This window comes from Martes martes, assembly GCF_963455335.1.
Source record: "Martes martes genome assembly, chromosome: 9".
Classification (NCBI taxonomy): Eukaryota; Metazoa; Chordata; class Mammalia; order Carnivora; family Mustelidae; genus Martes; species Martes martes.
The window spans coordinates 5,675,669-5,690,535 of record NC_137896.1 but is presented as its reverse complement, the minus strand read 5'-3'; the positions used below and the strand labels follow the sequence as shown (position 1 = coordinate 5,690,535).

Sequence of the window (14,867 nt, the reverse complement as noted above, 5' to 3'; positions counted from 1 at the left end):
CCACTGAAATCTGGCGCCTTCATTTAGATTTTTGAGAATGTGTTTTTTGGAATATAAGTAGAGAACCACGCAGATCTTTTCAGCTGTATTCCTGAAGGAGCGGAAACGTGTAACTGGAAACACATGCCAAGGGTCGGGGTTCAAGACTCGTGCGGTCAGAGTCAGCTCCAGAACGAGCACCTCCCTCACATGAACCTCGTCTGCCAGTCGGCGGGCCCTGGAGCGGCGGCAGCAGCCACGCTGACGCTGAGGTAGAGTTCAAGCACATCTCAAGTTTACTCTTTCTCTTTACAGAAAGCAAAGAAACCCAAGGCGACAGAGTCTGTCTCAAAGTCAGGTGTTGGTGAAGGTAAGACCCTAAAAGAGGGCCATATTTCAGCAAAAATAAGGCTATGGAGCTGTTTCTTTTAAAAATTCATGTTTTTGCTTTGGTTTTGTCTGCCTTACTTTTTTTATTTTTTAAACAGAATCTCCAGGGCCATCAAAAATTAAGACAGGGAAACCTGACGAAGCCAGCCTTGATTCTAGAGAGAAGAAAGCCAGCTCAGCTCCCCGGAGTGCAGGTGGGTCCTGCTGAGACAACGGGGGCTGCTGAGAGGGCTGCCGACCCAGGAGCTGGTCCTGGGTTCCTGTCCCAGTTCCTGTCCCAGTTCCACTGGAGCGAATCTGAAAGCTCGAGCTGGTCCTAAGTCAGTTTCAAAGTAGTCCCTGAGCTCTCTGGGAGGCTGAGAGACAGCCGCTCTACCCCAAAGCCTGGTTGAAGGAGTCTGGCCACCGATGCTACTTGTTTTTCTGTTGAGTTTGCCTCTGGCGCCAGGCTACCCAGGCTGCCCAGGGAGCCGGACTCAGATGTACCACGAAACTGGTTAGTGGCCCAAGGCTCAGGGCATGGGCGGGAACGTCCCCGATAAGGCTGGGGTTTCATGTGCACCACACCTGGCAGTCCACCAGCCTTCCCTTTACCTGCCTCTGGCCAAGTGTCAGAGGGACATTTGACACATAGCCCAGAATTCAGTGCGTTTCTCCTCACCACCTTTATCTTGAAAGATAGATTTCACAAGAAGGAAACACAGATTTATTGTTTGGCGAAAGAAGGTGTAATCTTGTGTCTTGAGTGGCACCCGCCACGGTTACCACCGTGGTTAATGGTTTCCAGCCTCCACCCTGCACAGCGTGGCCACTGGCCTGGGGGTAGGTGACCGGGCTTCCTGGAACTTGCACACCTGCCGCTGTGAGGCAGGCTGGTGGCACTTCTCCTGGGGGCGATCTGATCTATAGCTTTCACGGGGCTGGCACCGGAGCGCAGAGGATAGCGAACAGTCACTGGTGTGGTTTTCAGTGATAGACTTCGGTGTAGGAGCTTCATCTGTTTCTAGGAGTTGGCAGTTGAGATGATGTACTTTCGCATTGACCCCAAGCAAGGAAGAGGGAGATTCCTGAGATTAATAGACTTTTTTTTTCCCTTTTTAAGAACGCGATATGTGGAGTGAGCTGTAGGCCCAACCTTAACGTATTATTTGGCTTTTCATGCTTTAGCAGCAAACGGGAGCTCTTCTGGAAAAGTCGGGAAGCCTCTGTGTGGACCCCCAAAGCGGTCCATTGCTGACAGCGAAGAGTCGGAAGCTTACAAGTCCCTTTTCACGACTCACAGCTCTGCCAAGCGCTCCAAGGAGGAGTCCGCCCACTGGGTCACCCACACATCCTACTGCTTCTGAAGTGCGTGCTGCACCCCGTGCCACACAGGCCTGTCTGGTTTCCACCGGGGCAGGTGGCCGGGGCATGCCCGTGCCCTATCCTCTGCTGGCTCTCCGTTTGCGCCGAGCTATAAAGTCGTCCCCCCAACCCCCAGAGCTGGCGTGGTCTCCCCTGCTTGTGACGCTCGTGGGTTCCTGTGGTGACGTGCTGGGCCCGGCCCGCCCCCTCCCGCAGGCTCGTGCTCTCCCTGGGGCCTGGAAAGAGGCATCTTCTGTACCTTTTATGGCTGAAATAAAGACTCCAGATTCCTTGGGGTGTGGGGGTGGCCCATTTTGCCTAAAATTCTAATGATTTTGCTGCCGGTAGTGAAACAGACCAGGTGGAATTGGACTTTAGAACGTGAGCTTCCCACGCACCCCGCCGGCGCGTCCGTTGGCGGACACCCCTCTGCCCCCCGCCCCCCCCTCCAGCGGCGCTGCGGCCTTCCCGGTCGAGTCTCGAGGGAGGTTCCTTTATTTTTATCACTTTCAAGTTGGAAGCCTTTTAGTTGGGCACCTGAGGGTTTGATATAAAAATAAAGCAAGTCTGCCCTTTCTCTCATCTGTCTGTATTTTTCTCTCTCCCATGTTTAAGAAAATGACAGCCTCTCCACTGATGGCGATCAGAGCATTTCCACATCATGAGTTCCCTTTTCTCGCAGAAGATGAGGGCAGTTCTGTGTAAAATCGGTGTCTCTTACCGGTCCATCCCGTGTGCTGATGTCAGGCATGGAAACGTCCTGTGGGACTGATTCAGAGCTGGGAACCCCTCCCCCCCGTCAGCCCGGCTGTCTGGAGACGGTCGGTTTCCATCAGCACGCGGGAGACGGACGGAGCTGGGAAGAAAGGCCAGGGGCCTGGGCGGGAGGACTGTGTCCCCATGTCCTCGGTCTCCGAGGAATGGAAGCTCGGCCCTGAGGTGTCTCTGTTAGGAACAGAGAATCATTTTAATCAGAATTCTGTTCACGTCAGTGAATTTTTGTGGTGGACGTTTCCAGAACAAAACCGAATTGCCCATTTTCTTTTCCTCACCCATTTCCTATACAGCCCAGTAAAACCATTTCCTAATTGTTGCATTTTTTTTTATATTAACAGCCATTATTTCTGCCAACTTCAATTTACCTCATTTTAGCCTTAATTTTATTCTGTGGGGATTAGTTTGTCTCCAGTTTTTCCCCGTGACCCAGTCACAGTGTCCCCAGCATCAAAACTTGAGCAGCTCAGGCCGCCTGCTTGCCCTCAAGGTCACCTCCAAGCTCTGAGTGTCCCCCTGCCCCGCCCTTCCCCCCCAGCCTCTGCCACACTCAGCAGCACCCACCCCCACCCCCGAGAGCACCGCAGCCCCGGGGGAGAGCTTGCCGTGGGGGCTCCTTCCAGCCTTCCGTGTCCAGCAAGGCATCGAGTCCACAGAGGCCCGAGGAGCAGCACTTGTCCTTCCGGAGGTGGGGAGCAGTCTGCCCGTGTCCCCCCGGGCCTGGCAGGGTGCCGGGGACACAGGAGGAGGAGAGCAGGGCGGCAGTGGCTCAGAGCTGCCGCTGCGTCGAGTGGAGCCTCAACAGGCCTCGTCTCCTGGGACTCGCCCGCCACAGAGAGGGCGACAGAGGTCACACAGCATCATCTCGCAGCATCGCGCACACAGTCACAGCTCGTGTCCCGTCAGGACGCCACGCCCGGCTCTCCCACAAAGACTTGCCAAGTGGGTCGGTCAGCGGAAGTGGGGGTGAGGCTTCCACGCGGGGTGCCGAGGAGCGCCCGCAAGCCCCACCTCCTCTGCCCACCCGGCAGGGCCCGAGCCGCTGGGCCAGGCAGGAGGGCCCCGGGAGGGCGAGAGCTCCAAACACAGGCTGTTCCAGTCTTTGATTTCCAAGAAATCTCACGAAAGCCTCCCCACGATGAACTGAGAAGATTTCCACTCAACACCGTGAACCTGTTCTTGGATTTGGACCCAGAGAACACTTTGGCTCAAAGATCTTTCTGCTTTGTAGCTGCTTTTCCACTTGCCCTCACTCTCTTGAAAAGTGCTTTAGACTTTTGAACACAGTATCAACTAAGACAGTGTGATTCCTGTCGCGGCATCTATGTCAACATTTCCGAATAACAAAAATCAGGCGGGACGAGAGTTCCCGAGCATTCCCGTTGTGTGGGGTCACCCGTGTGCGTGACGTCTGTGTGCCCCTCACTGCATCACACCGTAACGGCCACATTTTAGAGCACTGTTGGGGGGTGACTTAAATTACAGGGTCCACACAGACATGGGGCCACCCCAAAATATCCTGCAGCCGTAGCTCGGCAACAGGGGTGACTCTCCCACAAGAGCCACGTGAGGCTGCTCAGGTGAGTCAGGACCGAGCCTCGATTCCAAGGATGAGCCTCCAAGGGTCACCGGGGCACCCCCCCCACCCCCAGCATGTGGCCGGAGACACCAGCACCTGCTTCCCAAAGGAGCAGCTACAAAGTAGCCCCTTGGGAAGGCTTCTTTAACTGCCTACTTTCTAATCAGACCTTTGGATCTGCATCCCTGCCAGCCCCTCGCAGACCACCTACTGCAGGAAGGCCCCCGCCTTTCCGTGAGCTGTGCACATGCCGGAGCCGTCTCCCCTGTGGATTCAAGTAGTCCTACGAAACCTTGCTCTATGCCCAGAGCTCAACACAGTGCGCGACACAGGGAGGGTTCCCGGTGGATCCTTAATGATAGCAGAACGTTTCATTCCTAGGGACTAAGCCTGCGAATCAGAGAACACGGGGAAAGAGGTACAAGCTGCCTTGTATTCCATGAAACGAGATTCTTTTGGTTTCTTATCATTTTAAAAACTGATGGTTTGGAACACACCGGCCAGTGAGCCCTGGCTTTCCTCCCGGCACTGGCTTTGGTCGTCCTACAGGCTGGGTCCTTCTCCCTCTGGGTCCTCACGCCACGCAGATGCCAGCACTTCCTCGTCACCCCTCAAACTACCCGAGTATCTTTTTCGGGAGAGGCTCCCTGCACAACCTAACCTAGAGTCGTCCTTTTGTTCTGGTCTCCTAAAGTACTGTTTTAATCACAATTTTAATGAAGTAATTGATACCCTTAATTAACGCGGGCACCGCACACTCGGACGATCAGTGAGTGGAGGTGTGAGGCGAGAGGGAGTGGTGGCGACTGAGGAGAGTGCGGCCACCCAGAGGGCCTATTGGATTCCAGCAGAGAACAGCCCAGTATGATCAGATCATCCCTATTTTCAAAGGAAGCCAAAAACCACGGTTTCAAAAGTCAAGTCCCTCCCAACATCTAAAAGTTGGCAAATCATCATGTTTAGGAACAATGCAGGCAAAACCAAACACACCGGCGGCTCCCCGTCTGTGGCCTCTGTTTAATCTCTCCTCCACTTGGCCCTCGGCCCGACAGGGACATGCGCTGGGTGGACCTGCTCACCATCATGTCTGGATTCCACAAGCGAGAAACAGAACTAGGTGAGGGCCTCTCCCAGGGGTCGGAAAGAATGTCCTGGGAGGGAGCTGGCGTCCCACGGTGCCCGTGCTCCCACTCTCACTGTCCACCCGCCGTTTCTCCCCCTCCCCTTAAGCCTTGCTCCCGGACAACCACCCCTGGGAGCCTCCTCCTCTGGCCGGAAGTCATCACAATGGGCTCTGTGACATCACCAATGGCCCGGTCCCAGGCACCCAGTCTCCAGGTGCGCAGGCAAACAGACCCACCATGAGCGACTTCGTCCCCCACCTCGGCTCACCATGCGGACGCTGACATGGTTCTTGTTCTTGCCTCTGTGCCTCTGCTGCGGCTACGCCTTTGTGTTTTCTCCTCTGAGAGAGAAAGTCAAAGAACCCCAGGGGAAGGTGCCTTGCGGAGGGCACTTTCGCATCAGGCAGAATCTCCCAGAGCACGCCCAAGGCTGGCTTGGGAGCAAATGGCTCTGGCTCTTCTTCGTAGTTGTGCTGTATGCGACACTGAAGTTTCGAGGAGATAGTGAGAGGAGGAAGGTAAGGGCGGCCCCATTTCCTCCCCCGCCCCGTTCGTTCCGTCTCAGACGGGTCAGGCTCCGAGGGACGCGCGCGCTGGTCCTGATAGGCGGGGCCTTTCGGTAGAACGAAGCGGGCTGCGAGGCACCTGCCTGGTGGTCCTGCGACACGCAGGCACATTCATTTCCTGGCGTGTCCTTAGGGAAGACAGTGGTCCCCAGACCCTCAGGGGTCAGGGCTAGCGGTTGGAGACGACCTTCCACTTATTGGCTGGTTAAAAGCTTGGCTTGATATTTATCTTATTTTTTTTTAAGATTTTTATTTATCTATTTGACAGCTATAGAGAGAGAGAGAGAGCACAAGTAGGCAGAGAGGCAGGCAGAGGGAGAGGGAGAAGCAGGCTCCCCGCTGAGCAGGGACCCCGAAGTGGGACTTGATTCTAGGACCCTGGGATCATGACCTGAGCCGAAGGCAGCCGCTTAACCAACTGAGCCACTCGGGTGCCCTGCTATTTATCCTAATAAATGAGATTTTTTTCTAATGAAGGAGAGATTTGAGAACTTGGTGTGTCTCAGGTCAACATTATTCACAGACAGATTCACTGCTCCTGATTCTTAACTTCCCTAAAAGAAATTCTTTATTTCTTCTTATTGTTGTTTTTTAAAATTCTTTATTTTTTACAAGTTGCCAAACCGTTGGAAATGGTATCATTATTCCAGGTAAGGGAAAAGATCTGTCGTGAAGGGATAAAAGTGTAAAGAAGTAGCAGCTCCTCAAAGTGACTGAATAGTCCTCAAATGGGGAAAGGGAGAGAAATATGGCATGTTTTCTGCTAGACAGCCCAACACTTCATGACCCTGTGTCCAAACAGAGAGCAGGGGTTGGCAAGCCTTTTCTGGAAAGGACCGGAGAGTAGCTATTTTCAGCTTTGCAACACATACAGTCTCTGTTGCACAGACCCAACTCTGCCATTTTAGCCTGAAAGCAACCTTATGTAATGTGCAAATAAATGAGCAAGGCTGTGTTCCAATAAAACTTTATTTACAAAAACAATTGGTGGGCCAGACTGGGCCATAGTTTGCCAATCCCTGGGCTGGAGTGCAGTGTGAGAACCATCTTTTCTTAGGGGAGCCCGACTCTTGGAACTGTGTCAAAACCAACAAAGGCAACCATATTATTCACCCTGAGTATCTTTCTTGACAGGAGCAGCATCCTTCTGCCCTTCGAGGCTGTTCATTTCGCTCTCCACTAAAGAAAAATCAAAATGCTTCCCCCAACAAAGACTATGCGTTCCATACCTTAACCCAACTGGAGATGGACCTCGTGAAATTCGTGTCCAAGGTGCGGAATCTGAAAGTCGCCATGGCAACTAGCCTCAAGCTTCAGAACTTGGAGTTACCTGCAGACCCACACAATAATATCACCATCTATGAAATATGGGGCGAAGAAGACACGGAATGAGTGGATTTGTGTGTCAGAGTAGGAGAGACAAAGTTGAGTGTTGACAAACCATATGGAAACCAATAAAACTATTCTGAAGAAAGAATTCTCCAAGTTGGCACTTTCTTTTTTTTTTCTCCTTTTTTAAAGTGGAAGAAAAAAAATAAGTGGGAGGCCAGTAGGCACAGCAGTTACTCTTTTGTTTGCCTTCTTCACCAGCCCCAGCGCAGTGAGTGGTGAGGAGAGCACAGAGAGCAACACGGTAACAGAGGCAGTCTTCTCAGCGGTGACGCCCTGGCCCTGGGGGGTGGCGATTAGGCTTAGGAAATTTGGGATAAGATGTAGATACCATATTCATAGTAGTTACCTTTGTAGTAGCAGTTTGTGCAAAAGATGGAACCAAGTTTTATCTTTATAATTTATTACAAAGGCCAACTTTAATTATAGTTTTAAAAGGAAATGATTGAATTAAGAGGTTGTGCGTGCGTGTGTGTGTGCACGCGCGTGTGCATGCGTGTGTCGGTCAGGGAATGCTGGATTCTAGAAACATTAGATTTTCTTCTCACCAGAAAAGTCTTTTTATTCATTCTGTCTTGTGCATGAGATGTATTGACTTTTTCTTCTACCAGATGTCTAGTTAGATTAAGAAATCGAGAATAGATCTGAATTTTCAATGGAATTTGGATACAGATGAGCTAACCAGGGCTTCCCAAAGTAGTCGATAAGAATGTTTATAACGGGGGCGCCTGGGTGGCTCAGAGGGTTAAAACCTCTGCCTTCAGCTCGGGTCGTGATCTCAGGGTCCTGGGATCGAGCCCCACATTGGGCTCTCTGCTCAGCGGGGAGCCTGCTTCCTCCTCTCTCTCTGCCTGCCTCTCTGTCTACTTGTGATCGCTCTGTCAAATAAATGAATAAAATCTTTAAAAAAAAAAAAAGAATGTTTATAACGCATATTTAAACTGGGACATTTTGGCATGTTAGTGCAGCTGATGGGAACTACATTTGCCCTTAAATTAGCTTTACTGACCCCCAGTCTAGGTCAGCGGGCAGCCCTGCAGACCCGCAGGTGTGAGCCTGGAGAAGACATGAAATGTCCGTGTACCTACTTGAGTCCGACTTGTGTGTGCCTGGCGGAGGAGGCTGGAATCTCCTTCCGTGAATTCCCACTCTCTGGGCAAAGTCTTCAGGCTCTGTCCCGTGTGTAGGCGTCAGACCTCAGACCAAAACCGCCGGCCCCTCTCTCCCCGTCTTGTCCCTCCTGAACACTTGACTCTTGGTCTTGACTTTACGGGATGGGGAAAATGGCAGGAGTTGAGTTGTGCCTCCGGTATTCTGAGTAGTCCAAGCAAATGGGACTGCGCGAATGTCTTCCCCGCACACTCGGAGGCACCAGATCTCGCGGCTGTAATCTCTGATCTCAACATGGTGCAGATGTTAGATGAATGGAGATCATCTAAAAGGCCAGGGAGGCCACAAACCCTGGCTGACGGGCCCAACTCAGCCTGCTGCCCATTTTTATTTACAGTACCCACGAGCTAATAATGGCTTTTCTATTTTTAAGTGGTTGAGAAAAGAGGAGTAATACTCCATGACATGGAAGTGACATGAAACTCAGACTGCGGTGTCCATGACGTTCGTCGGCACCCGGCCGCTTGCATTCACGTCCACGTTGCCTGTGGCTGCTTCCATGCTCGTGGGCAGGCTTGAGTTACTGCAACACAAACCCGATGGCCCCCAGAGCTGAAAACACTGACTGACGGCCCTTTACGGGAAGTTTGCCAACTCCTAGTTTATGCTAATCTTATTTACATGCTAACAAGCAGGGAGAGCGTTCAAGGGAATCAGATCTATTCAGCTGTAAATGTCACAAACCTCCCACATTTGTCTGCTAGGCGAACATGGAATTTTATAAATCACAGTTTTTGTAGTCCCGTCCTTGTCACGAGCAATGAAAGACGGGGCGGGGGAGGCGGCGTGTAAGAAAATGCAGAGAACCTCGCAATTTCCTTAGAGCAAGGTGACCGAGGCTATACATTAGAACAAAATCTACTGTGCGTTTGGATGTAGCAATTTCTATAAAATCGTGTCCCCGAGTCTGGGCCTAGCCTCCTGCAGACCTCCGCAGACCACAGTTTGGCCTGGAGAACAGTGTTTTCTGAACCCAGTCAATCGCATGCAATGTTTTCCTACAAAAATGCATTCGATTTGCGATCTAGAGCTTAAACTACTGAATTCTGCTGTTCTAGCATGAATTCAATTCCTCCTGTCACCACACTCCGTGGTTTCAGAAGAGCAGCTGACAGGCCGAGGGTAACCGCTGGCTCCCTGTCGTCACCTGGGAGGCTGGGAGGAGGGGGATAGATCGGGGAGCGGCGCACACTGTGGTTTGCTCCCTCCAGACCAGCAGGAGGAGGAAGATCCCAGTCTCACAGGATGGAGAGCGGATCCAGGAGTGACAGCTCTCACATCAGCTACTGGTTAGAAACAAGTCCCTCGGGGGTGGGGGTTACACCCAGTGTGAGCGCCGGGACTGGGGCCCACGCCAGACCCCGCGGCAGAGAAGGAGGCTGCTCGCAGGAGGGTACAGGTACAGGGACTAATGAAGAAGTGGGAGGCCCGTCGGTGCCCCCCTTGGCACGGTCATCCGCAAGGCCTTTCTCCTGTATCTGGGCACAGGTGGGGGAGGGGGGCAGAACCCTGGGGGTCCCCGGGGGGCACCCAGCCCCGTGTAGCCAATCTCTCTCTCGAATGACTGTGAGGGAGCGGTCACTGCCATGTTCACAGCCCCAGCTGACCCTTGGATTTCAGCCCACAGAAGCTGGGAGATAAGGAATGCGTGTTGCTTCAAGCCACTCAGTTTGTGGTAATTTATTGACGGAATTAGAAAACAGTAACGCGGCCTGTGCACGTGTGCGCACACACACGTAAACCTGCCGGATCTCTCCACGTGCTCCTTCCCGGGCCTGCATGACCTTCCCTCTGACCCAGGCACCGGCCTCTGAACCTGAGAAGTGGGACCAAAGGATTATCGGCAGCGGATCAGGAATGGGGGCATCCGGGGGCCCAGGTGGCTCCGCTGCCTTCGGCTCAGGTCATGATCCTGGGGTCCTGGGACCGAGCCCCGCACCGGGCTCCCTGCCAGGCAGGGCCTCCTTCGTCCTCTCCTTTTGCCACTTTCTTACTCACTCTTGCACATAAATAAAATCTTTTGGGGGGGGGGCGGCGTAACGGTGGTAGGAAAACAAAAGCAGGGACCCGACATTGGGACGGTGTGTGTGAAGGGTTCTGGGCCATTTTGCCCCCCGTGGAGACTGGCGCACCTGCCCCACAGCCAAGAGACAGGTGTGTGCCGGCCCCGGAGACCTCTGCCCGCTGCCCCTCGCGAGGGCTCCGGAATCGCCCCCATCATCCTGCCGGCACCGATGCGTCTGTTTCCATCTCTCAGATGCCGTCGTTTGGAGGGTGTCGGTGAGTGTGGAGGTGTCCTGCGAACGCGACCTCTGAGGCTGGCTTCTCCCCTCTGCGCCGCGCCCTGCGTTCCCTGCGAGTGGCTCTCTGGGCGGGGGCTCCGGGCCCATCTCAGCATCCGTGTTCCGCGTGCCGGGGGACACTTTGGTCATTTGCGGGCTCCGGCTCTTACCAACAGGTCGGCTACAGAGGATCGCGCCGTAGGTGTTCGTGTGGGCGTGTGTTTTTATTTCTCGGGGATTTACGCCCAGATTTATGCCACGTCGTGTGGCAAAGGGTATGTTTTGGCCCCCAGTAAAATCTTTATGACTTTGGATGCGTGGCCAACATTTTACAATGAGATTCCACATTATATTCTAGTGAGGGCCATGCAGTAAATCAAAAAGTCTGATGAAACACACATAAACACAACAGGAGTTGTAGCAGTCTGGGTCACATACCCTCTGGGCTGTCCCAACAGACTCACAGGAGCATCCCACCCACCACCGAGCCCTGTGACCTAGCTCCTCCCAGCTATGCCACACCAAGCCCGTTTCTGCCCCAGGGCCTTTGCACATGGCCTCTCTCCCTATGGTCAGTTTTTCCACCAGATGTCACAGTGCTGGTTGTCTTGCTTGTCATTCTGACCTTTGCCCAGACGGTCCCCGGCTCAGAGAGGCCTTCACTGACCACCCGGTGATCTCCCTCTGCCACCCTAGCTACCTCATCCACTTCCATTTGTTTTCTTTGCAATACCATCACTGTGTGACATTGTGCTTTTTACTGAGCTGTTTCTTCCTGGTCCCCTGGAACATGAGCTCCATGAGGTACAGGGATGGTGTCGGCTGTGGTGACCGCAGTGTCCTCAGTGTCTGGAACAGAGCTGGCATGTAATGGGTACTCCATCCAGATCTCGGAAAACCTACGTGGAACTCATTCCAGATTTAGAGAAAACAAGAGCACAGAGAGTTCTCCTGCGCCCCTCCCCCAGCGCCCCTGAATGTTGGCCGCTCAGGTAACCGGGGTAGAATCGTGACAACCCAAAGCTGTAACATGGGGGCAACACTGTGCACTAACTAATGTGGATTTCACTTCAGCCAGCAGCCCACGGCGCACGCAGCCATCCCACGTTAGTGGAACAGTCCCCAGGCTCGCCTGTGATGCCCTTGGCGGTGGTGAAGATAGCAATCAGCTGTTCTGTCCAGGGTCCCCCCCGTCGGGGTTGAACAACGCTTGTTTCCTCACGATCGGGATGAGGTTTTGCCCTCTCGACAAGAGCACCAGAGACTTGGTGTGGTGTCCCGGTGCCTGCACCCCTGCACTGTTCATACTGACCTTCATAGTTTGGGTAGAGAGGCGCCTGCTGCTGCTTCACTGTGAGCTAGAAACACCTTAGAGGATGCTCTGAGTCTACACCAATCGGCCCCTCAAACTTTCACCCACTGCTGCGAGCATCCGTCTGCGGTCTTTTCTGCAATAATTATTTTGGTGGCATCGGCATTTGCCTGGTGGTGATTTTGATTTCCCTCTTTCCTTCTTCATATTAATTGGGAGACGACTGTAAGGGACTCCTGTCCTTTCTCCCCCATTTATTTATTTATTGATACCAATATAGACACATAGTTATTTTATTTTCTTGTATTAAAATCCAATATTTTTTTTAAAGATTTCATTTATGCATTTGAGAGAGAGAGGAGCGTGAGTGGGATGGAGGGCAGGGGAAGAGAGAGGAAGAAGCAGGCTCCCCGCTGGGCAGGGAACCTGATGCGGGACCTGATCCCAGAACCCTGGGATCATGACCTGAGCCGAAGGCAGACGCTTAACAGACTGAGCCACCCAGGCGCCCCCAGATCCAATATTGTTATTTATTTTCTTGCTCACATTTGCTGGTTCCCTCAGGTGGGCTCCTGTGTACTTTGAACGAGCCCCATCCTCTTTTGATCAATTTCTTACTTTCCGGCAACTCCAGACCTTCCAGGACCATCTTGTCCCTTCCCTGTGTCAGAGTCAACCACTGCTCCAAAGAGCCCTCGTTCCTCGCACTGGAGAACGGCGCTCGGCAACCAGGCGCAGGCAGCTAGCCGCGCTGCTCTGCACGGGGCTGTCCCAGCTCTCCGCCCCCTCGCATGCCGTAGTTGTCCCCCACCCCGGTCTCTGTTTCTGTATCAGTGACCGTGACTTAGTCCTGGTGTCTCTGATTCCAGCCTAGCACCTGGGTTCATTCTAGCCACCCCCCCTGCCCCGTGGGTATAACTCCTTCCTCCTACAGGGACAAACCCAGCCCTTGAGATCTGTATTTACGGATTTGTTCAATTCTAGGACACACATAAAGTAGTTCAAGATTTGTGCCCCGACCCCACGAGGAGCACATTTATGAACCAGAACGCAGCCTGGCAGCATCTTGTCAAGATGTTTCTTCCAGGGGCGCCTGGGTGGCTCTGTGGGTTAAAGCCTCTGCCTTCGGCTCAGGTCATGATCTCAGGGTCCTGGGATCGAGCCCCGCATCGGGCTCTCTGCTCAGCAGGGAGCCTGCTTCACTCCCTCTCTACTTGTGATCTGCCTACTTGTGATCTCTCTCTGTCAAATAAATAAATAAAATCTTAAAAAAAAAAAAAAGATGCTTTTTTCCCAGAGTTCCTTAGGCGACATCCGTTCTTGCCCCCTCTTCAGTGGGACAGTAAGTCCACGGGTGCGTGTTAGACCCATTCCGTTTTGGCTTCCCCCACATCCCGGCTGGTTTTACTTGTTTCATTGTATGTGAAGGTACACGATGTGTCACAGTGGTTCTGAGGGTCAAACATGTAGGACAAGATATTCCCGAGAACTGCTGCTCAGTCCCTGTCCCTGTCCCAGGCGCACGGACCCCATTCCCTCTTCCCCACCTCTTTCCCATGGGATAGGAGTCAGCCTCTTGGGGTTCTGTTTTATCCTTCCTGTGTTTCTCTTGCACAAATGGACAGACACGTGTGTTTTCCTAGAACCCCTCTTTCTCACAGGAAGGGGAGCATGCTGTCAGTATTCTTTGGGGCTTTGCTTTTTTTTTTTTTTGCTTCAGAGCGGGTCCTGGATATGGCTCCTCATTGGCTCGAAGAGAACTTCCTCATTCTTTTACCCTCCGGCTGGAGGACTCCACTGTGTGGACAGAGCAAAACTGAGAGGAGTTTGCCTCACTGTTCCATGTGGGCATTCAAGTGGTTTCCAGTAGTTTGAAACGACCAATAAGGACGCAATGAATAACCTTGTACGTGAGTGTTTCTGTGTTGTTGGGGGGTATCTTCCGGGGGATGCCTACACATGGGATTGCTGGGCAGAAGGGTAGTGCCCATGTAGCTTTGTTGCCAAATTTCCCTCAGGGGGGTGGTGCCAGTGTGCGTCCCGGCCAGAGACGCCCATCCAGAGGTTTATAAGCAAATGTGGGCGGATAACCCTGAAAGGCTCAGAGCGCGCGGGGCGGCCTGCAGTTCCAGAGACGGCCACGAGGTGGCAGACGACGCCCACCGCAGAGACGGCGGCCCTCGTTGCCAGGGTTTTGTTTTCTAGGGCCCTTGACAGGAACGGGGCAGGTGAAGTAGTCGTCAGGCTTTTATTACCAACAGCAACTAGCATTCACAGTACTGGTTTATATAAGAATGCCATAATTTTATTAACAATTGACATTTGCCGTTTGATTATTTACTCAAGGATTTATTTGTTCTGTGCACTCTTGTAGGCTCTGGGGATGAGAAAGGGGAGAACAGCCCAGACAAATATGCTGCCTGGGGGAGAGAGGCCTTAAACACTCACAGAGAAGCCCAACATGCAGCCTATCAGGTGCACACAGGTACTATGGAAACAGATAAGCAAGGGAAGGGGTATGTGTGAAAGTGTGGGGCGAGGGGGGCTGGTGAGTGGCGAGGGGGGCTGGTTGGTTTACAGTCAAGCAGGAAGTCAGGGAAGGGTTCACTGAGGTGTAAACCATGAGAACAACCTAGCAGGAGAGTGTGCAGGACAGAAGTGATGGCAAGTGCAAAGGCCCTGAGGCAGGAGCATGGCCGGCATGATGGAGGGGCACTCAGTGTACTTGGGGTTGGGTGAGTGAGGAGATGATGTAAGAGACAAGGAGTGTGGGGGATGCCAGTCATGCAGGCCTCGCAGACCATCCACGGGACTTTGGACTTTTCCTCTGTAAGAGATGGAAGCCATGGGAGAGAAGATCAGATCCCTAGAAGCCCGGAAAGAGGGCTCCCCAATCCCTGCTCCCTGAAGCTGCAATTCATCCCTCACCAGAGAGCTACGGGCAGCCTCCCCATCCTA

The 14,867-nt window shown here is 53.0% G+C and overlaps 2 protein-coding genes across 3 annotated transcripts in view; both read left to right on the top strand.

Moving 5' to 3' along the window:
* The window catches only part of RTF2 (replication termination factor 2), a 40,936-nt gene extending 38,641 nt beyond the window's left edge, over positions 1-2,295 (top strand). Inside the window, exons 7-9 of one of the 2 annotated variants that reach the window (XM_080814367.1) lie at positions 295-349; positions 468-563; positions 1,540-2,295. In XM_080814367.1, the coding sequence (XP_080670493.1) occupies positions 295-349; positions 468-563; positions 1,540-1,715 (327 nt within the window). In that variant the 3' untranslated portion in view covers positions 1,716-2,295. Of the gene's footprint in view, positions 1-294; positions 350-467; positions 564-1,536 lie in introns of both variants that reach the window. The other variant, XM_080814366.1, reaches the window with a different exon arrangement.
* Positions 2,296-5,459: 3,164 nt separating this feature from the next.
* LOC308349588 (protein FAM209-like) lies at positions 5,460-7,148 on the top strand (the record flags this gene model as incomplete). The annotated part of the gene is made up of 2 exons (XM_080814365.1): positions 5,460-5,708; positions 6,891-7,148. The coding sequence occupies 2 exons, from the start codon at positions 5,460-5,462 to the stop codon at positions 7,146-7,148; spliced, it is 507 nt and encodes a 168-aa protein (XP_080670491.1).
* Positions 7,149-14,867: the final 7,719 nt, after the last annotated feature.